General features: G+C 34.1%; 1 protein-coding gene across 1 annotated transcript in view; it reads left to right on the top strand.

The window, feature by feature from the left end:
* The window catches only part of Nrk (Nik related kinase), a 95,860-nt gene that overhangs the window by 49,363 nt on the left and 25,545 nt on the right, over nucleotides 1-20,952 (top strand). Inside the window, exons 7-17 of the mRNA XM_035450262.1 lie at nucleotides 814-904; nucleotides 3,190-3,320; nucleotides 5,483-5,537; nucleotides 6,862-6,940; nucleotides 7,751-7,926; nucleotides 9,656-9,719; nucleotides 10,135-11,299; nucleotides 13,771-13,869; nucleotides 16,612-16,679; nucleotides 18,500-18,594; nucleotides 20,854-20,951. Of these exons, the coding sequence (XP_035306153.1) occupies nucleotides 814-904; nucleotides 3,190-3,320; nucleotides 5,483-5,537; nucleotides 6,862-6,940; nucleotides 7,751-7,926; nucleotides 9,656-9,719; nucleotides 10,135-11,299; nucleotides 13,771-13,869; nucleotides 16,612-16,679; nucleotides 18,500-18,594; nucleotides 20,854-20,951 (2,121 nt within the window). The remainder of the gene's footprint in view (nucleotides 1-813; nucleotides 905-3,189; nucleotides 3,321-5,482; nucleotides 5,538-6,861; nucleotides 6,941-7,750; nucleotides 7,927-9,655; nucleotides 9,720-10,134; nucleotides 11,300-13,770; nucleotides 13,870-16,611; nucleotides 16,680-18,499; nucleotides 18,595-20,853; nucleotide 20,952) is intronic.

Here is a 20,952-nt window from a genome sequence, read left to right as displayed (position 1 = left end):
AACTGTTTTAAGAGGGCAAATCATATACCAGGCTTGGATTTCAGATAATCACATATTAGTTGTCTCACCTTTAATCAATTTCTTGATTTTCCCAGGTCTCATTTTTCTTACCCATGATATAGGAGGATAGCATATTCAACAAAAGGATTCTGGGATAACTTAGTAATGACTCCATCTAAACATTTAGCACAATCTCTGGCACAGAATATAAGCTCAATAAATGTATTATTAATGCCCAACTAGTGTCTGGCATGATGTCACTGAAGTATAATATTGCATACCATGTCATGATTTAGCCAGGCCATGGGGTTCGGTGAATGGGCTGGAGCCAACATGGTAAGCCAACACAAATTGTACGCACTTTAAAATGAATTTCCATATTCACTCAAATTCTAGGCCTAAAGACCTCACCGGAAAATATTTTTGACTAAACAAATATTTGGATAAGAAATAGAACAAAACAGTTAATAGTTAAGATGTCCATGTCTTTATTGTCATGGCTAGTCAGAAATATAGAGGCTATAAAAGAGGATAAAGTTTCTCAATCTATATAAATATTACTTTTTTATGTTCTTTTTCTTTCATGAGTATTCTGATTTATTTTCCTTTCCTTATAGCCAAAAGTAGTATTTCTGGGAATTGGTTGTAGCCATTCCAGCCTAAAGAAAGAATTTTGTTTGAAAGGCCAAATGTGGACCATTTTTCTTAACAAAAGATTTTTTTCCAAAAAGCACTTAAAAGCACTACTAGAAAACTGAAAAAAAATGTATCTTTATACTTAACTTGACTTTTAAAATGTGTATGTATGTACAGGGCTTAGCTCACCTTCATGCACACCAAGTCATTCACCGGGACATCAAAGGCCAAAATGTGCTGCTGACTCACAATGCTGAAGTAAAATTAGGTAAGTTCATTCTTACACGGGTTAGATGAGGTAGAAAGTGAAGAAGAATGCCTTTCATCATATCATATCATATGTCATGTCATGTCATATCATATCATATCATATCATATCATATATTATCTGGATTTTCTTGAAACTTTGGCAGGGAGTTGGCATGAAAGTAAAAAGGAAATACCTAATAATTTCTTTGAAACTGAAGATAAATAATATTTAAATACAATAGGAATTGTGCTTTTTGGTCATTTAAAGCTTTAAACTATGTTAGAGATAGCTGTCACGCTTAATTCAGTGATTGAATCATGGTAACTATTAAACATTTAAAAATACTCTTACCCATAATAGAGCCATATTCTGAGGACTATGAAATAGCTTTCAATTGCTTAAACATAAATTGCTTATTTACATTTATTTCTCAAATTATATTGATCAGAAGAGATGTTGCAGTAATATGCGAACCAAATTCTGAATTTTCTTGCTAGCTAAGCAGAACCAGAGTAGAGATTCTGTCGCTAAGAATATTTTTATTGAATATTTGTGGAACAAATGAGATAGTAACATTAATTCTCAAAATAACAATAGTTTTGAGAAAACATATCATGACTTATATGCATAAACTACAAAACTAGCAACATAAACTGCACTGACTGTAATACATAAAATGCATATAGATGTCACATTCAAATATGCAAGATTGAAACTCATTGCCAAGCTATATGTATCCTATATTCACAAGCTTGAGTCAAGTTGCTGGTAACACCAAACATTAACATGAAACAGAAATTGCAAATACGAAGTGTCTTTAAATATCTATTTCAAAGTACATTCACTAATGTAGATGTACTTTATTCATGAGGCAAAACCTAGTAGTGTTAGCTTAATCATACTTATTTGACACATAATCCTTACACATTTTGACTTCAGTTTTTCAGACAACAGTATATTTTATGCAGCCTACATGAACATAATCATAGCCACAGGAAGTGACAGCAGGAAAGATTGTAAAATGATGATAATCTCCATAATCTGTTCTTTGTATCATTAAAGAAAATACAAATTATTCCATTGTTGAGTTTTGGTTTGATTTTGTTCTAATTGTTGTTGTTACTGTTATTTTGAGACAGAGTCTCTCTGTGTAGCTCCAGCTGTCCTGGAACTCACTCTGCAAACTAGGTTAGCTTTGAACTCAAAGATCTTCCTGCCTCTGTCTCCTGAGTGCAAGGATTAAAAGTGTGCATCAACATAGCCAGCTTCATTGTTGAGTTTTCAGTTGTCTTTTTAAATTTGTATTAGTCATTATTTCTTCTAGATTTTGCCCAATTTCTTTCCCTGCATATATGGGATATATCAGTTTATGGCTTTCCTAGTTATTTATTGACTTTTAAAGTTGGCTATTAAAGTGGGAATGTTGAGCTATTATGTAAAAAAATACTTTTTAAAGTGTAGATAATGAGACCAATGATCTTCAAAAATATTTGGAATATTCCCTCTTGTTAGGTACTCCCTGAAAGACTGCCTTAAACTATTAATTTTGTTTCATTTTCTTTGATTCCACTAAATTATTCAAGCTGCTTTTCAGTTATTTTGTTCACCATCTTCCAGATTCCCAGAAACCATTATAAATTTGAAAATCTACTTCATATTTCATCCCTGTCTTATTGTTTTTGGAATTAATAACCCCTGTCTACTTCAGCCCTTTTCTGTCTGTTTCTCAGGATACCATACTAAATATTTTCTTACAACATATCCCACAGATGAGTTAGAAACTAAAATTTATAGCACAAAACTGAGATATAGTCCAGATAATATTTGTACCTGATTCAGAAGATTATATATTTATTAAACTTCTCTCGGGAAGCTCGTTTTTTTCTTATCAGTGGGACTGGAGTTTCTGATGTCATGCATGAGATTCCTAACTAACTGTTAACAGGATTTACATTACTAAGATGTGGCTCACAGTGCTATTCATCCCCCAACTTGGTGGCAGATCCAGGCTCTACATATGCCATATGCCACATTTTAGCCATCAGTGAAACTTTATTTTTAATATTCATGATAAACATTTATCCAAACCTGCATTAAATTTATAACAGCACTGTTGGGTCTCATTCCAACAGAAATAGCAGCTAAAGCTCATTTCCCAGTATTCCTGGAGAAGACTTCATGGTAAAGTTTTCTGGGCCAGAAAGAAAATTTGTTATCCATTGTGGCTTTTGTATTGCCTTTCCAAGTTAAAGCAATAACTTATTGAGATTTGTGTTCCTGATGAATTATTTTGACATATGTAGTGGATTTTGGAGTGAGTGCCCAAGTGAGCAGAACAAATGGAAGGAGGAATAGCTTCATTGGTACACCATACTGGATGGCCCCTGAGGTGATTGGTTGTGATGAGGACCCAAGCCGCTCCTATGATTACAGAGTGAGTATGATAGTTCAGTGAGGATTCAAGTTTGAAAAAAAAAGTTGAGAATATTTATCTTATCTTATTTTCTAAGATTTATCTTATTGATATGTATGTATGCGTCTGCGTGAGTATACACACACATTTGTGTACAGGTGTCCATGGAGGACAGGAAACATCATGGAATGTCCTGTAGTGGGAGTTACAATTAGTTGTCAGCCAGGTGACCATGAGTGCTGGTATCTGACTCCAGGTGCTCATGATTAAGCAGCAAGTGCTCTTACCTACTGAACCATCTCTCTAGCCCCAAATACGTCTACTTTAACGATAAAATGAGAAAAGGGAGGTCTTCCTTTGAAGTACCCTCTAATCAGAAATAGTAGACTCTATTTCTATATGTGGTTTCATGGTATGCATAAAAATAATATTTTCTAATAATGAAAACAAAGTAGAACATTGGCACTTTTTCAGATTCAGGAGGGAATATCTAGCTCAAGTTGTTGGCAACTTCTTTGTAAAAATATATTAGATGGCTTCACTTGGAAATTTAACTTCCAAGAACAGAGGAATTTCTAAACTTAATGAAATGAAGCCAGGACTGGGGCCTCAAGACTGTAGTCCCAATTACTTGGGCAGCTAAGGCAGGAGTATTAGGCCTGTGTGAGCTTCAAAATGAGTATAAGGTCAGCTCTGTATCAAAATTAAGGGTGACAGATAGGGTTGATGATACTGGCTAGTGGGTCTAACATTCACAACGCCCTAAGTTTAATCATCAGTTCCACACATAAAGAATAAATATAAGGCAAATAATTAACCTTTACAAATTCAAAAATAAAAATAATAATTTAATTACTTGAAATACTGGAGAGAAATCTTTGGCATTTGGCTCATCTCCAAAACCACAGAAAATCAGTGGAATAGACAAATTAACAATTTGTGGTATATATTAAAATTTCTACTGAAATTTCAATTTGAAGTGCACATCTATAATATATGTATACAAACACATATTCTAAAGAGTCATCATGGAAAGGAACAAAACTCCACATTTGCTAAAAACTAGAGAAATCTCACTCACTTGCCACATCACACATCTTCTAAACAATTCACTGAGTTCTCCTCTTGTAGAACTTAGGACTCAATACTTGAAATTGATCAATATACATTTCATTTCTTTGCCATTTCCTCCAATGCTCTTTGCTTGTTCTGTAAAGAAATTACTTACTGAGAGCTCATTGGAATTTCTGCACTACATTGGGAGCTATGAAGACTATGGAAACAAAGTTCTTTCACTCATTTACTGCAGGACATATTGACTTATATCTGTATAAATTTTACAGTCTTCCAAGTATGGTATCTGTATGCATGCACCTCCATGCTGTGTGTGTGTAGAGGAGTTCAAAGAAAAACTTGTAGAAGTCAATTATCTCCTTTCAATATGTGGATCCTGATGATTGAACTCCTCAGCAGGCTTGCAGCAAATGTCTTTACCCTCTGAACCATCTCAGCCCCTTTTCTATATTTTGAAAAAGCAAGTATAGCTGATAGTGATGAAGATAATTTATAAGAGCTTCATAAAGATTCAAGGTTCAATTGATTATATCCCAGAAGTTATTGAAATACGTATCCAATAATTTATGTAAAATATATCAGTGAATATAGCTTATAAGTAGTATAATTTTCATATTATTGTTTAACTCATAAACTATTAAACATATCTACATTTATTAAATATATATTATATGTACATATACTCATATATTTACATGTACATACACATGCATAACAATCTTATGAACTGGGTACTATTCAAAAGCATTCTACATTAAATGAAATTGAGATACATAGAATTAAATCACTCAAAATCACATGTGTATTCATTAATATTTCTTAATAAAAATTTAACTTTTTATATTTAAAATGTAGTAACAATAGAAATGCACCCAAGATGAACTTTCTTTTCACTGAATATCATTCTTTATGAACCTGTGGTACAGTGAGGTGCTGGCTGGTTACAAACTCAAATAAAACCTTTCTGTAACTTCAGTCTCTAAGAAGCTTTCCTTTAGAAAATCCATGAATTGGCTCTCATATGGATAGCCCATCCCAGCACAAATGAATTTGAGATTCTTAATACTAATTTTCCATTTTAATAGTAGGTTTCTTGTTATCATTTTTAGAGTGATGTATGGTCTGTGGGAATCACTGCTATTGAAATGGCTGAAGGGGCTCCTCGTAAGTACAAATGTTTGATACAGTTGATCTATTTCAAAGATTTTGGAAGTATACTATACAATCTCTCTCTCTCAAAATGTGATGCTAACACTTGGAACAGTCAGCTTTTATCTGGCTACACATGTGACATATAATGTACCAAACCATACATGGTCATGTTTTCAATGATGACCAGATGCTTTTGTTAAAAAATCACCATATGTAAATATGTGGTATATATCTTATTATTTTATGTTTCTTATAACTTATCCTCTGATATCTACTTCTATGTTCATCTCTTCAAATTCAGAATGTGATAGTTGGCATTAATCTTATTTTAAGTAACAGAATGAAAAGGGACTGAAGAACAAACATATAGGAGGGCAGAAGAAGTTTCATAGAAATTGCAAATGGCGAGCTTCTTTGGAAAGATGAGTAAGGGCCAGGAGATTCTGAACTCACAAGGAGATCGGCGCTCTGCCTAGATAATTACTAAAAATTGCTTTAGTCATAAGCAACTCTAGATAGCCTCCCTTTCAAAAATTTCTCTTTTACCACTATCCTTTATTGCCTGGAGTATTTACTCTGCATGAAAACGATACTCGTCAATTTAACTGCAGCAATCTTTTAGGTTATGATAATTGTCATCTCAGAGGGGATAGTTTTCCAAAACCACAATTATCAGATGATGTCTTCCAAGATTTAGGTAAGAAAATTATCATCCTTTGATCTTTTGTACATCAGGCTCTCACACAGAAACAGAGAAAAAGAAGAGGAAAATCTTAGCAGGGAGAGGGTGCTTTAACAATAGAAAATTTTGGCTATCAGGACCTCTTTTAGTTCTTAAGTTGTAGTGGGGACTTAAGCTATATGGGATTTTGATACCAAGGCTGGAAGATTTATAGTAGCATTCAAACACCATAGCACCATAGGCCAGAAGCTGAAGAGATGTACTTCTTAGGCTCCACCTTTTTTTGTGACCATTGATGCAAAGCAGAATATGAACCAAATTCCTCCTGTATGCCAGGCCAGTTTACTTTCTGCGCCATATGTTCCCTGATTTTTGCATTCTCCTAGATATTGTATAAAGTATTTTAAAATTTTTTGACCATTTTTAGTAGCCTATTTTTAATTGATCTGTTAGGCCTGGTAATGGAGACACTGGCAATGTAATGTTTTTATTAAAATTTTTACTTTTAATAGTTATACACTTATTTATATATCTGTTCATCTCTTAGTGTCTATTTAACGGGATATGTGAATGAACACTAAGACTATGGAATGAGCAGTAGGCTCTGCAGTTACCCTTTACTTTATTTCTAAATTCTTCTGTTTTCATTAACAGCTCTGTGTAACCTTCAGCCCTTGGAAGCCCTTTTCGTTATTCTACGGGAATCTGCCCCCACAGTCAAATCCAGTGGATGGTAAACATGAATTTCTTAAATATATTGATTTAGTATTTAATAACAAAGTTTTCGTTCATTTGGTCATTCTTGTTTCAACATTTTTGTTGGACAGAATTTCCTGTATTCCAGTATGTTGACTTGGATGTCTAAATTACTGACATGCAGTCAATAATTCTTATATAGAGTCCTATTGGTGGACCATTAAATTAAACATCCATAGTGCTGCAAACCAGGCAACCATGAAGCTGTTTAATTCAGTTAAACTCTTGTTTATGATTAGTAAGAGGTGTAAATTTTATTTCATTGTTGGCATTTTTTCTGAATCTAACTCTTTATGTAGATGTAAGCTTTTGGACTGCATCTCTTTTCGCATGCTATTTTACAAGCTTAGTTTGTCCTGGTTATCAATACCTTCTTTTGGAATTATAGTTAAGCCTCTGTGGCTATAATTGTTTATATTAAGTAAAACTTTCCAACTCCAGAGAATGACTGTTACAACATATGACCAGTCTATACTCCCTTGGCAACGTAGGCCACACTAATCTTTTAATTGACATCTTATTACATGAGCTTTACCATGTATGGGCTGCCAAATTCATTGAAATTTCTATTGTTGAGTAGTAAAGTCTGTTGACTTTTGTTTCTAAAGGTTAAATGACCTCATTGTATGACGTATATTGTTAAGACATGGGATATTTGCTAATTGAAAGACAAATATAAATGTAACATGTCTTTCAGAATATTTGATCTTGAATGTAGCACAGTAGTAGTGTAGGAACAGTGCAGCAGGTGACCATGTCTTTCCTCTTTATGCTTCATTTATTTCAGGTCCCGTAAGTTCCACAATTTCATGGAAAAGTGCATGATAAAGAATTTCCTATTTCGTCCTACATCTGGAAATATGCTTCATCACCCATTTGTTGAGAATATTAGAAACGAACAGCACATTGTGGAGTCATTGACAAAACATCTTACTGGAATCATTAAAAAGAGACAGAAGAAAGGTAGAGACAACAAAGTTTTGTATAATTCAGAGAAGAGAGGCCCTTATATTTATTTGTTGTTTTTAGTTTCATATTTGTTTAAGATTTTAGTTGGTGGGGGCTGGAGAGGTGGTTCAGCAGGGGAGAGGTTCTGAGTTCAGTTCCCAGTACCCTTGTCAGATGGCTCATAACCAACTTCCATTCCACCGCAAGTAGCTCTGACACATCTGCCTTCTGTAATAACCCACACTTACATGCACTTACACACACACACACACACACACACACACACACACACACACACACACCTTAGTCTGAAACTTCAAAACCTAAAGCCCTTTAACATTTAGTGTTTTTAATGATGTATATCACTAATTCATATGATTACCTCATTTGTTATCATTTACCTATAAGGTTATTCATTTTTTCCTATTATACATATCAAGTATTCACATTTGCAAGACTTAAACCTCATATTTAAATAGAACTATGGATCATGGCTGTATTATTTTAAGTGAACGTCTAACTAAAGAAATGTAATCAAGTCTTTAGAGATAAATGTGTTCATAGCTGCACATTTAATGACTTAGTTTTGAAATAATTTGTATATATCATGTGAAGTTAATTCTATGTGTTAATCACAAATTCTGAGATGTGATTAAAGAAGCTAATTTCTTTACACAAAGGTAAGCTTTCACTTACTGATGCCAAAAGTGACAAGATGATTTTACTCAATGTAGGAGAAAATGCTCAGTAAGCTGCAATTCATATTTTCTAGAATGTTCTGCATTTAATTTCAGGGAGCATAGACAGAGGCCCGAGTAACTATAGAGTGAAGAACAGGGAACTTGTAAAGGATAGAAAGTATGCTAAGATCTAATCAACCATAGGAGTGACTGCAGTGTTGCTTGTCCCATTTAGAATATTATGTGAGCTGTTTCCAAATAGGGAGCTACAGGGTTCTTTATGCTCCTCTGATGATGAAGTTATTGGGATCAGTATCATACAGGTCAGCCATTCTCAAATTGCTACAGGAACATCAGCCATAATTTGTGGAAATTTAAAGTTAGAAGGATTCAAAAAAAGTGTTATATACAGGGAAGTCCCATTTTCTTGGACATTACTCCACAAATGTAATTATAGCTGTCCTAAGCAATTTAGAACAGGGATTTTGAAGAAAACTCTTCCATTTCTAAAAACTCTTCCACATTTCAATAGAAACAGCACAGCTGATAGAAAAGAAGCTGAATGCTACATATTAAGTATCAAACAAGCAAAAGCAGACTACTTAGAGCCCTGCATGAAGAACTCCCTCAGTCAAGGAGGTTACCTAAGTGAAAAGCACTTAAACTACTTCAGGGACAGTCAGGTGTTTATGCCACTACAGGCTTGGGATGCTGCGCACAATAACCTCTTCTGGAGCAGACTTGGGAGCATCAATGGAATAGTTCATGGCTCTACTGGTCAAACCCACACCATAAAGCTGTTCTTGTCCCTCCCCACCCCTTTATTTCATTCTGTCTTTTGTCTCTTCAGAAATGCAGCAATCCAATTGATACAATTTTCTTTCTTATGTCCAGAGAAAGCAATCTGCCTGAACTATCTCTACTGGTTTCAAAAGTATACCTAGAGTGTTGACACTGTCTTACCTGCACAAAGTCTCTCTACATCCTGTGCCTTAGAAGCTGCTAAGTGACTAAGGAGAATCATACTCTATTTATGCATTATTTCCTTTTCTCTTTTTCATAAGGCATACCTCTGGTCTTCGAAAGAGAAGAAGCTGTTAAGCAACAGTACACCATGAGCAGATTCAGGTTTGTTGGGAAAACTGAATATATAATTAGATATTAGCATGTTACCTAAGAAATAGATTTAATACTACTGCCTTCTGCTCAAGACAACTTAATCTTTTCTGGTATAAAACAAACAACCCAAAAACCCAGCAGACTTCTCATTCTATGAGATATTGTGTGAAAATACTGAGAATTGTTGTTACTATTCCAAAATATTGCTTTATACATAGCAACAGAAAGATGGAGTAGAATACCAACCCACATTAAGGATTTGATCCATTAGCATTGCACATATTACCTCCAGACTATTTCAGACATTGCAAGAATTACTCCATAATTACTTTTTATCTTTTGTAGAGGAAGGCTGTATCTTTTAAAAATTAATTCTCATGTATGACCTAGTTCCATATGACAATCATCTGTGTGTTTATTTTAGAGGACCTTCTTGCACTCCTGAACTTCTGACACTGCCAACTAGTAGCAGATGCAGACCTCTTAGAGTCCTGCATGGAGAACCCCCTCAGCCAAGGTGGTTACCTGATGAAGAAGAGCCAGGACTCCAAGCACTTCAGCAACTGCAGGGGGCAGCCAGAGGGTTCATGCCTCTACATGCTCAGGACAATACACCTGGGCATGTACAGGAGCAAGCTCAGGCACCACAGAGCCTACATGGGGCAGCTCAGGTGTTCAAGCCACTACAGGCTCTGGTTAAAGCTACAGCATCTACGCCTCTATTCATGGAGATTCAGGCACCTCCCCAACTAAAGAGAGAAGTCCAGGTGCACACACCACTCCCTACTCAGGATAAAGAACCTAGCTCTCCAGAGGTACAGGCCCCCATACCCAAAGAACAGCAGGCCCAGTCTGAGGCATTAGAACCAGAGCATCCTGAAGATTTGGACCAGGTGCCAGAAGAATTTCAGGGGCAAGATAGGGCATCTGAACAGCAAAGACAGGGTCAGGCTGCTGAACAACAGCAGAGGCAGAATCAAGATCCTGACCAGCATCTGGAGCAGAATAGGGCACCTGAGCAGCCAGAGGTGCAAGAACAGGCTGTGGAGCCTCCACAAGCTGAGATTGAGGATAAGGAACCTGAGGTAATACAAGTACATGCCCAGGTGTTCCTGCCTTTATTGTCACAGAACCATCACGTGCTCTTGCCTCTTCACTTGGACACACAGGTGCTAATTCCAGTAGGGGAACAAAATGAAGAGCCACCTCAAGCTCAGGGCTGGGCTCCAGAGGTCTCACAGGCTATTGGTGCAGTTCAAGCACTGATAGAAGGGCTATCAAGGGACTTGCTTCAAGCACCAAATGCGTATATCTCAAAACCACTTGGTCCACTGCAAATCTTGCTGGAAAATTTGTCAGCAGATGAGTTTTACACTCAACCAGAACAGACGCGGAAGAAAAAGTCAAAAGTTTCTAGTCTAAAGAAAGCACTGGCGAAAAGACTATCACCCAAGAGGTTCAGGGCAAAGTCCTTATGGAGAATTGAGGAGTTTGAACTTTCAGACTTAGAAACCAGCAGGAGACGGCGCCAGCGTAGATGGGAGGAAATCTTTAATCAGCATGAAGAGGAACTGAGACAAGTTGGAAATGTAAGAGATGTTGATATTTTTCCTGAGTGAAAACTAGTAATAAAGTGTGCTAGTTAATGCTTACATTTTTCCTCTGGGAAGCACAATGAGATGAATAGCCCAGGCTCTACCAAACATTTACTAATTCGCACTTCAAATGAGTCATTCTGATATCACCAGATAACTGAGATCAAGAGGAGAAATTGCTTTAATAATACAAGTAATGGTTTAATGTGTCTCTGTACGAGTTGTACCTTAATTATTAGGGGCTTGTTTTGCTTACCAGCGAAGGGATAACATACAAACACTTAAAATCATTATTTTGACTCTTGAAATATTCCTAATTTAAAATTCCAAAGTTGCCTCCACTTTTATTCCTCTAAAATGTAACTATCTAGGCTTAGAGAGAGATGGCTCAGCAGATGAGAAAATTTACTGCTCCTGCAGCAGAGAGAAGTTTAGTTCCCAGAACCCCACATGGCAGCTCATAACTGCCTGTGACCTTCTGTCTTCGATGGGCTTCTGCACACATGTGGTACAAATGAGTTAGAGTAGGCATATAACACATAAACAAAATAAATAATTTTATTTTAATTTGAAGTTGTTTATTTGTTTTAGCTTGCCATAGAATGCTGACCTGTGTGTGATACTTGTGTAAATTGCATTTATTTGTACCTTGGGACATTTCAGTTGAGATTAAAGTAAGAACAAAAAGCCAGGGCTAGAGAGATGGCTCAGAGATTAAGAGCACTTGCTCATTCAGAGGTCTCAGGTTCAGTTCCCAGTATCACATGACATCTGACAATGATGTTCCAGGGGATCTGATACTTACTTCTGGTCTCTACAAACACTGTGCACACATGGTGCACAGACACACATGTTGCCAAAAGTACATATACAAATAAAATAAAAATAAACATCTTTTAAAAATGCAAACAGAACTAATTTTAAAGCACTTTTTGTATATAGTTGTCATGTTTACTACTTGTCTTCTTAATGCTCCCACATTTTTATGCAAATATTCAATGATGTGCCTGCACAGACCAGGAAACAATTTGGAACTTAACTTCTCTTTGAAGATTAAACAATAAAACTTCACTACTTCCAAACTCTCATATAGAGGGGGCTAAAATTTGACAGGCCTTGTTGAATTTTATCTGGAAATGCTAATCTGATAATCAATAGTTTATAGGTCTGATAAACAAATTAGTCAGGTCAGGAAAAATAGAATAGTTGTTTTCTAATAATTTTTAGTATTCATTTATATAAAAGGAACTATTATATGGTGATTAAACAGTTAACCAGATCCACTTAAATAATAACTGATGTAGTAATTACAAATGAACCTTGCCTGAGTATCTAGATAGGTAATTATTTAGGTATGTGCACATTAAATCAATTAAACAATTGATAATTCCCTGGATCATTTACATGAGAAAAGAATTTAAAAAGCAAGAAAAAAGAATGACTCAAAGGGGGAAATGGATATCATCACTCCCAGAATATAGAGATAGAAATCATACACAGAAGGGGAGAGATGAGTCTGAAATGGAGATGTGTGGCAGGAATTAAGGCATCTATTATGCTAATGACTATTCTCAATGAACTCTCTTAACCAATTAGAGCTAATTGGATTTGCATCCATGAACAAGACTTGTATTGATCCTGGAAATATGCCTAATACTAGAAGCAGAAAACATACTGTGATTGGTGTGTGTGTGTGTGTATACTTATATGTGTGTGTGTGTGTCTGTGTGAATATCCAAATATCTTATATACATGAAACTATTTCAAAATGTAAATAAGTCAGTGAACAATTGTTACTGTCCTATGAGCCTAGGTTCTTACATAGGCATTCATATCTTTATATCTATTCCTTAAAAACAACTTAAAGGAAAGAAAATTCTTCCTACTAAAATCAAAGTCATAGTTCTTTTGAAAGATATGAAATTTAATTAGAATTTGGAAACATGTCTGAGTGCATTGCCATACTAGTGAGAAAACTGCATACATTTTCCTTATAATTGGAAGAGATAATGGTGGTTGATTCATTTGATTGAACAATTTCTTAACTCTGAGAACTTAATTTAGGAGGAATATTTGCACCTCTGTATCACAGATCTTCCTCTACTCAGGACCAAATGTTGGAGTTATAACAGCTCACCAAATGTGAAAGTTTAGGTTGTGATTATGTGCTAATCAAGCATTAAATCAGATTCTTATTTTGGATCCCATAGAAAAGCTTCTGAAACTCAACAGTTCCCCTGAAAATCTATGCAAATATGTGTGTCTATATGCAGTTTTATGTGCCCAATTGGTACCTTTTCTTTGCTTCAAAAGGGGTCTTTAACAAAAGCTGTTAGATGTTACTCATTTAAATAATTTTAAACATTTGGAAATTATTCATTATGGTTACAAATTAAGATAATTCTGTTGTTCCTATCACTTGCACTCTCACAGTCATTTAAATATTTGTGATTTTTGTTTTAAAGGATAAAGAAGATGACTCATCAGACAATGATGAAGTGTTTCATTCAATACAGGCTGAAGTCCAAATAGAACCATCCGTTCCAAATCCTACAGGAAATGAGGTAAATTTCTCAATATGAGTTGTTATGACATTAATAAGTACCTAGAAAAGTGCCTCTTAAACTTAAGGGTCTCAGGATCCCTTTATAATCTTAAATATTCAGACTTCTGTAAAGCTTTTTCATTATGTCATTTGCTCCCTAACTTATTGAAAATTAAAACCAAAAAGGTACAAATACATTTAACATGGTAAATAAATACAAATGAAAAGTGTTTATCTTGCCCAAAATATTATTATAGGGATGTCATTGTCTCATATTTTCATATCTTTTTAATCTGTCTTGCTTAATAGAAAACAGCTGGATTCATAATCTAGTTCATAATTCAATCTGTGGCCATATGGTGTTTTGCAGAAAAGAGCTGGCTTGTTACTTATAGATGGCTAGAAAGGGGAATTTTGTATAAAATTTTCAGATAATTGTAACTATTGTAGATTTTCCTTCAGATACTTGTGCATATTCTTTGGTAGCATGCCCAAACTAGACAAATAGAATATAAAATTACATTCATAAAATTTTGTAGAACTAAGGATACTACAATCCACTGCTAAGTCTTGTACTATAAGTAGATAGTTCACTTATATATGATTTCCAAATTCATTATTCATCAATTGGGAAATATTAGTTCACTGTATATAAAGATTCTCCCAAAAGTTTGCATTCCATTTTACAATATCAAAACAGCACTTTTTACTATCACTACCAATTTTACCATAAATGTAACTGGGTATTCATATAAGCTGTCAACTACTCTGTAACAGATGCTAATTTACAATTTCTAATTCTCCCTTTAAAGCTCATGATTTTATCATTGCTGAAAAATGATATCACTTTGATTTTTCTTAGGTTTGCAAACTTATTTCATTTAAAATATCTATCATATGCACATAACTCAAGTAAGAATGCTTTTCAGTGTTTTTTTTAAAGTATACCATTTTATATCAAAATGTGGGTAGTTTGCTGTGTAACATAACCACATGCCCTTTTTTTACCTTGATTATGTCCCTTCCTGGTATACTATTTATCACAGATCTGAGTCAGTTAATCTATGACTCATTTTCTCACACACAAAAATTTAAATGATTACATGTCAGGATGACTTCTGTTTAGATGACCACATCAAATAATATAGTATTCATAACACATATTTGTGAGACTGACGTGAGTTTACTTCTTACAGAGACATGGTAGCATTATCATGACTTGCATTCCTAACAGGCAACATTCCAAATTCCTTTTGGTCACTGCAATTATCTAGTATGTAAATAAATAACACTAACATTCCTCTGGTGATGGTGATTTAGGAGTCACATTATTGTACTTAATCAGCATAAGATACCTCACAGAATTCTAGTATGAAATTTTTCAAGACATTTGGGATATAGTTTCTTAGATACTAAGTCCTGATTGACTAGTTAAGATTATTGTTTTATAAATACTAAGTATTTACAGAAGGAAGATAAGTGGGATTGTGTCAGTTAATTAGAATAGTCAATAATGTCTCCCTTGCTGCCTTAACACTTGGCTTTGCTTATATTCCCAGATGGTACTTATTACATTTAGCTTGACACTAAGCAAGACATGCAGTGAATAGCAATGTTTGGTTTGGAACATAATATATGTACTCTCGCTAATTGTTTTCCATCTCCCATTTTTCATACCAAAGAATGCCAATTCATAACAAGCCTTGTCTTTTCATTTCTTGCTATTATACACATTTAGTGATTTTTGACACTTGATTTAATAAGTGTCACTTAGGTTCTTGACCCTGTTGTGGTGGCAGTACATACCAGTAGTCTCAGTTATAGGAGAGGCAGAGATGGGAGGATCATTAGAGTTTGGAAATTTTGGGAGACCTAATATAAAATATAAATAAGTGATAAGTCACTTCATAAGGCAAACTATTGTATGAAGGGTAAGTACTGTTTCTAGGAATTAAAGGAATTTTTTTTTACAATACACTAGATTTTTAAAAAGTGTAACGATGTCATTTCCTCTTTAGAGAGTCTAGTGAATTTCTTATTGCATGTTAGAATGGCCTACTGGGGGACACAGAAGAAAATTACTGGAAGTAAAAACTTAGTGACTTAAAATTAAATTAAGCAGGCAACAGACAATGGATCTGCCTGATATTACTAATAGAAAGAGATCTGCCTGCTATTGCTAACAGAAAGAAATTTTACTCCATTGAAGTAAGCCAGCATTGCATGTCCTCTTCTTGCATATTTTACTATGTTAAATAAGTGTATGGTTATTAAAACTCAAAATAATTTACTTAGAGGGAAAATCATTTGGAACACTTATTATGACATACTCTCTCAAAGAAACTGTATTGAATTTTACATGTGAAAATCTAGAGTTAGTTTAGATGGGCATGAGTTTGAACTTAAATTCTTAATTTTTGGTTGAAAATCAAACTGGTTTTAGATTTTATTTTGACCTGTAAATTTTTAGAAAACCCAGTATCTTTTTGTAGGCTAATAATTGCTCAATAATAAAATGGAAAGTTTTGATTACATTATTTCCAGAGTCTACATCTATGCTAATGTTCAAAGAAACCATAAGAAATTATGGTTGTTAAGTTGTAAGGTTAAAAACCATACAAATAAGATGGGTTTATAAAAACTGCGATTTTAAGTTCAATTTTTGTGAAAATATATGTGAAGAAAGTAATTTTCAAATAAATAACAAAAGAATTTATGTTCAAGAACTTTATCAAACTATTGATTGCATTGTATCTCTAAGGTCCAAGAGAGATCTGCTTCTATGCCTTGCAACCAGAATCGTACCCATCGTGTGAAATTTTCTTCAAGGTATGTGTTTCCATTTTCAAATTATTTGTAACTGTGAGATTAAAAAACAAAAAAACAAAATTTTGGCGGGGCAGTAGTGGCGCATGCCTTTAATCCCAGCACTCAGGAGGCAGAGGTAGGTGGATGTCTCTGAGTTTGAGGCCAACCTGGTCTACAAAGTGAGTTCCAGGACAGCCATTGCTATGACACAGAGAAATCCTGTCTTGAGGAACACCAACAACAATAGAACAACAAAATTTTGTTTCTTTGAAATTAATTTTCATATTTAGGCAAAACAAAATTATCACTCACACCATGACAATTAGCCACAATCAGCTTACATTTAAAAACCTAACTTCAGTGATGCAATAATAATAGCTTTCATAGTCTTCTCCATGTGCTTCAATTCAATAATTACCTAACAATTTTGAAAATATAGTAAGAAAAGTAATCACAATAATTTAACTGATACTAATAATTTATCAGTATGATTTGATGTCAGGTGAGTTTTTATGTATACAACATGATAAAACAAATTATTCACAAGTACAGAAGCTAATGCCAGAGAACAGGGAAGCCTCAAAGTATTCTGAGGTCAAAATCAAATATATAAATCATTGTCCTATAAACAGATGACATACACAACACAGAAACTATTCATTGTAATTTTCAAAGATTATGTTCCATAAGTCAGGTGTTTTGTGCCATGCATCAGATGTGAATGACAATTTTAGAATGGATCAAACTCAAAAGTAAGCCTCTTTTCAGTCTGACCTTCAGTAAATACTTATTGACCATTCCTATTATTATTACACAGGAACAGTGAGGTGCCTTGGGTGGGGGCAGGAGTGCAGAAGCACATTGTATCATGCCTAATGGATTGAGTTCAGTTCCCATAACCCACACCATCAGAGAGAACAAAATTCCACAAGTTGTCACTATGACTTCCACATGTGTGACATGAAATGTTTTTATTTCCAGGTGCATGTATACACACATTCACACCCTGAAAATTTATGTCATAACCAGTGTTCCAAACAATTTTGCCCCTAAGTAAATTAATTTGGATTTTAGTAATTATATACTCATCATATTATGTAGTAAAATAGTCAAGAAAAAACACAAATGAAATAAAATTTAAAATTAAAGAGACTGCACAGTATTGGCAGATGACAGAGAGTTCATACATAATAATCACAGCCATATAACACTATTTTTAAGTCTTGTGACTCTATCTTCACACAAAGCCTGAGGGAGAAACTTTTAAAAGTTAGGAAGTAAGATTGAGAACTCTTTTTCTCTATACTCAATTCCTGAGTTACCTTGATACTTCTAACCTCAAAGAGAAGAAACCAGGTTAGCTGTGAATAAATTTTAGTGCCATTGAACATAATTTTAATATAATTCAGTATATACAATTTAAATTTAATGTTAACTTAAGAGTGATTGGTAACTTTACAGATTTTTAATTGATTAATAAATATATTTTCTACAAATACATTTTCTATAATTTATAAAAAGTGTGAAGCTGTAATGAACTTGCAAACAAAAATCATAAAATTACTGTAAATGAATATTTTCTCCTGAAATGGTGGGCCATACTAATACTTTTGTCTGTTATCAACTTGAATTAACAAAGGAACTACTTCCTAGATAGAAAACCCAAAAGCAAATAAAACTATCTAGCATTTTAGAATGTGTCACATGCCTTCATGTCTTTCCTTTGGGTTGGTTTGCCTTTCTTTCACAGATGGTTTTAAGAGATGAAGGTAACATCACAGTTTGTTTATCATGATTAAACACATTTCTTCATTAAACCTTTTGTCTCTTTATCATTGTAGTGTCTCTCAGAGGCCTATTTTCGAAGAAGCTCAACAGCCGATGGACATCAGACAGAGGAGTTCTCTAAATTTTCACAATTACGAAGCAGCATCAGGTGATTCAAAACTCAAAGTTAGAACAGTCATACAAAGGCCCAATACTTAACAGCTTATATTTCAGAAGTAAAGAAGGGTTTCTAGAAAGAATGAATGAAAACTATTAAGGAGGCCAGGCAGTATTAAGACAGGCAGTTGATTTGATTTGGTATTTGAGTGATTAGTGGTGACCTCTGAGAAACAGAAAGTGATCATTTCATTTAGTTCCTATACAACATGATTTAATATATTAAATAACTTGAGAGACAATTTTTTAACTAGCCAAAATTTGTTAGGCTACCTTTATAAGATAAATAGAATAACTGTGAGAATAAGTTTTTATTTATTTATTTATTTATTTGAATTACAAACAAGATTGAATTACATGACAATCCCAGTTCCCTTCTCCCTCCCTTCCTCCTCTACCACCCCCCAACTAAAATCTTACCTATCATATGTCCTTTCTTCTAATCTACACTGGTTTTGCTTGTCATTTTTTCTCATTTCTCCAAAATATGGTATATACGATATCACATAAATATTTCTTAAATGCTGCAAACCAATAGCTTTCTTCAAAAATACATGAAAAATTAATTGATAAAGTAATGCCAAGAGTGCTTCTCAAATTTTGGTATCAATTTCAATCAAGTATTTTAGTGATGGCGTGCATTTAATAGACTTTAATTTGTTACACATTTTTACACATTGGGAAAATCCAAAAATTGTGCATTAGGCCACAAAATTAGTCAATTCACAATTTTAAGCATACAACATAAGTTTAATTAGAGGACATTTCCTGACCAAGCCCTCACATTATTTATAAAAATGTATTATATGAATTTTGCAAAATGTTTATATATATATATATATATATACATATATATGAGATATAGAAAACCAAATACTCAAATTTTTTAACTTTAAAACCCTACTGTAGCTTAGGAGAGTAGGAAGGAATTCTTTTCATAGTGTACTCTCACACAGAAATGATGTTCTAAAAAGATAAGGCAAAGTATTAGGGATTCCCAGAATGTTTTCCTTCTGGTTTGGTAGGGTACAAATTTGCTAATACATAGCAAACACATCATTTTTACAGTTCAGTCTCTTGCCTTTCTGAAATAAAATAATTCATAACCACTGATAGAAGGAAGCAACACTATTTCTGCAAATAAGAGCTAAATCTTTCAGGGCTGAGACTGCTATGTGTATGAAACAGAGTATCTTAGATTTCCAGCAGATTAGGCTTCCTCAAAGGAAATCACCTCACTGTCAATGTGCCAGAGAAATCATCGGACACTCAACCTGAAAGTATTACTTTCTGAAAAAGTAAATAAATACCAAAGTTACAACACTAGAAGGCAAGAATGCACATTGTAGGATATGAGGTATACATTATAAGGGTTTTCAATATGTAGTATCTAGACTTTGACTATATATAGTTTGCAGATAAAAGAAGGGCAGTAGCATTTATACTTAATATTCATAGAAATAAACATGGATCCAGTATTCCTTTGGGAAACCTTTTTATAATAAATATGTTCACCTAGACTCCACTGATTTCTGAGCCTATTAAATATTCTCACTGAACTTTTAATGCAGCTTATTATTTACCACATGACAGTTTTCAAAACCTGTACTTACAAATTGAAATAATTTTATTTAAGTAGAAATATCATCCTAATGGAATTGTGCTATCCCATGTGACAAAAAACAGCCAGGCCACATGTGATTATTAAAATGAAAACCAAAACAAAAATTAACTAAACATTTTAACAGTCTATTTCTATTTAAATGCTGAGTAGCTACTCTGGTGGTCCAGTGGTTAATATTCAGTACTCGGGAATGTTCATTAGCCAAAAAGAAATGGAATATTTCTATCACTTCAGAAAGTTGTTTCACAAATTATTATAAAGTTTCCAGCTGTGTGATACACAGTTAAGTTTGATAATTTTAATTATTCTTAATCTTTATCAAAATATTTGGGGATTTATAACTTGGTTAAATCTGGGCAGGTTGATAGATTTTATCAAATGTACATTAATTATTGAAGATAAAAATGCCTGTAGGTCTACAGTATGAACAAAATGTGAGCTTGCTAGTATCCTTGAAAGCAGAACTCAGGATCACAGCCACAGTAGGTTTTAATATGAGGTGATACTCCCATAATAGGATGACAAATGTTAAAAGAAAAACAATAAGGTGTTGGATTGACACACTATACAAACTGAAGTAGTTGTGAAATCTCTGTTGTTACTAATATCCTTTTTGGCAATCCATAGAATCATCGTCTGAGGAAGACAGTCCCGTGACTAGGAGGAAGTCCCAATCATCACCACCTTATTCTACTATTGATCAGAAGTTACTGATTGACATCCATG

This window comes from Cricetulus griseus, chromosome X (assembly GCF_003668045.3).
Source record: "Cricetulus griseus strain 17A/GY chromosome X, alternate assembly CriGri-PICRH-1.0, whole genome shotgun sequence".
In the NCBI taxonomy this organism is placed as follows: domain Eukaryota; kingdom Metazoa; phylum Chordata; class Mammalia; order Rodentia; family Cricetidae; genus Cricetulus; species Cricetulus griseus.
Note: the sequence above shows the minus strand (reverse complement) of the source record. Positions and strands in the feature narration are given on the sequence as shown.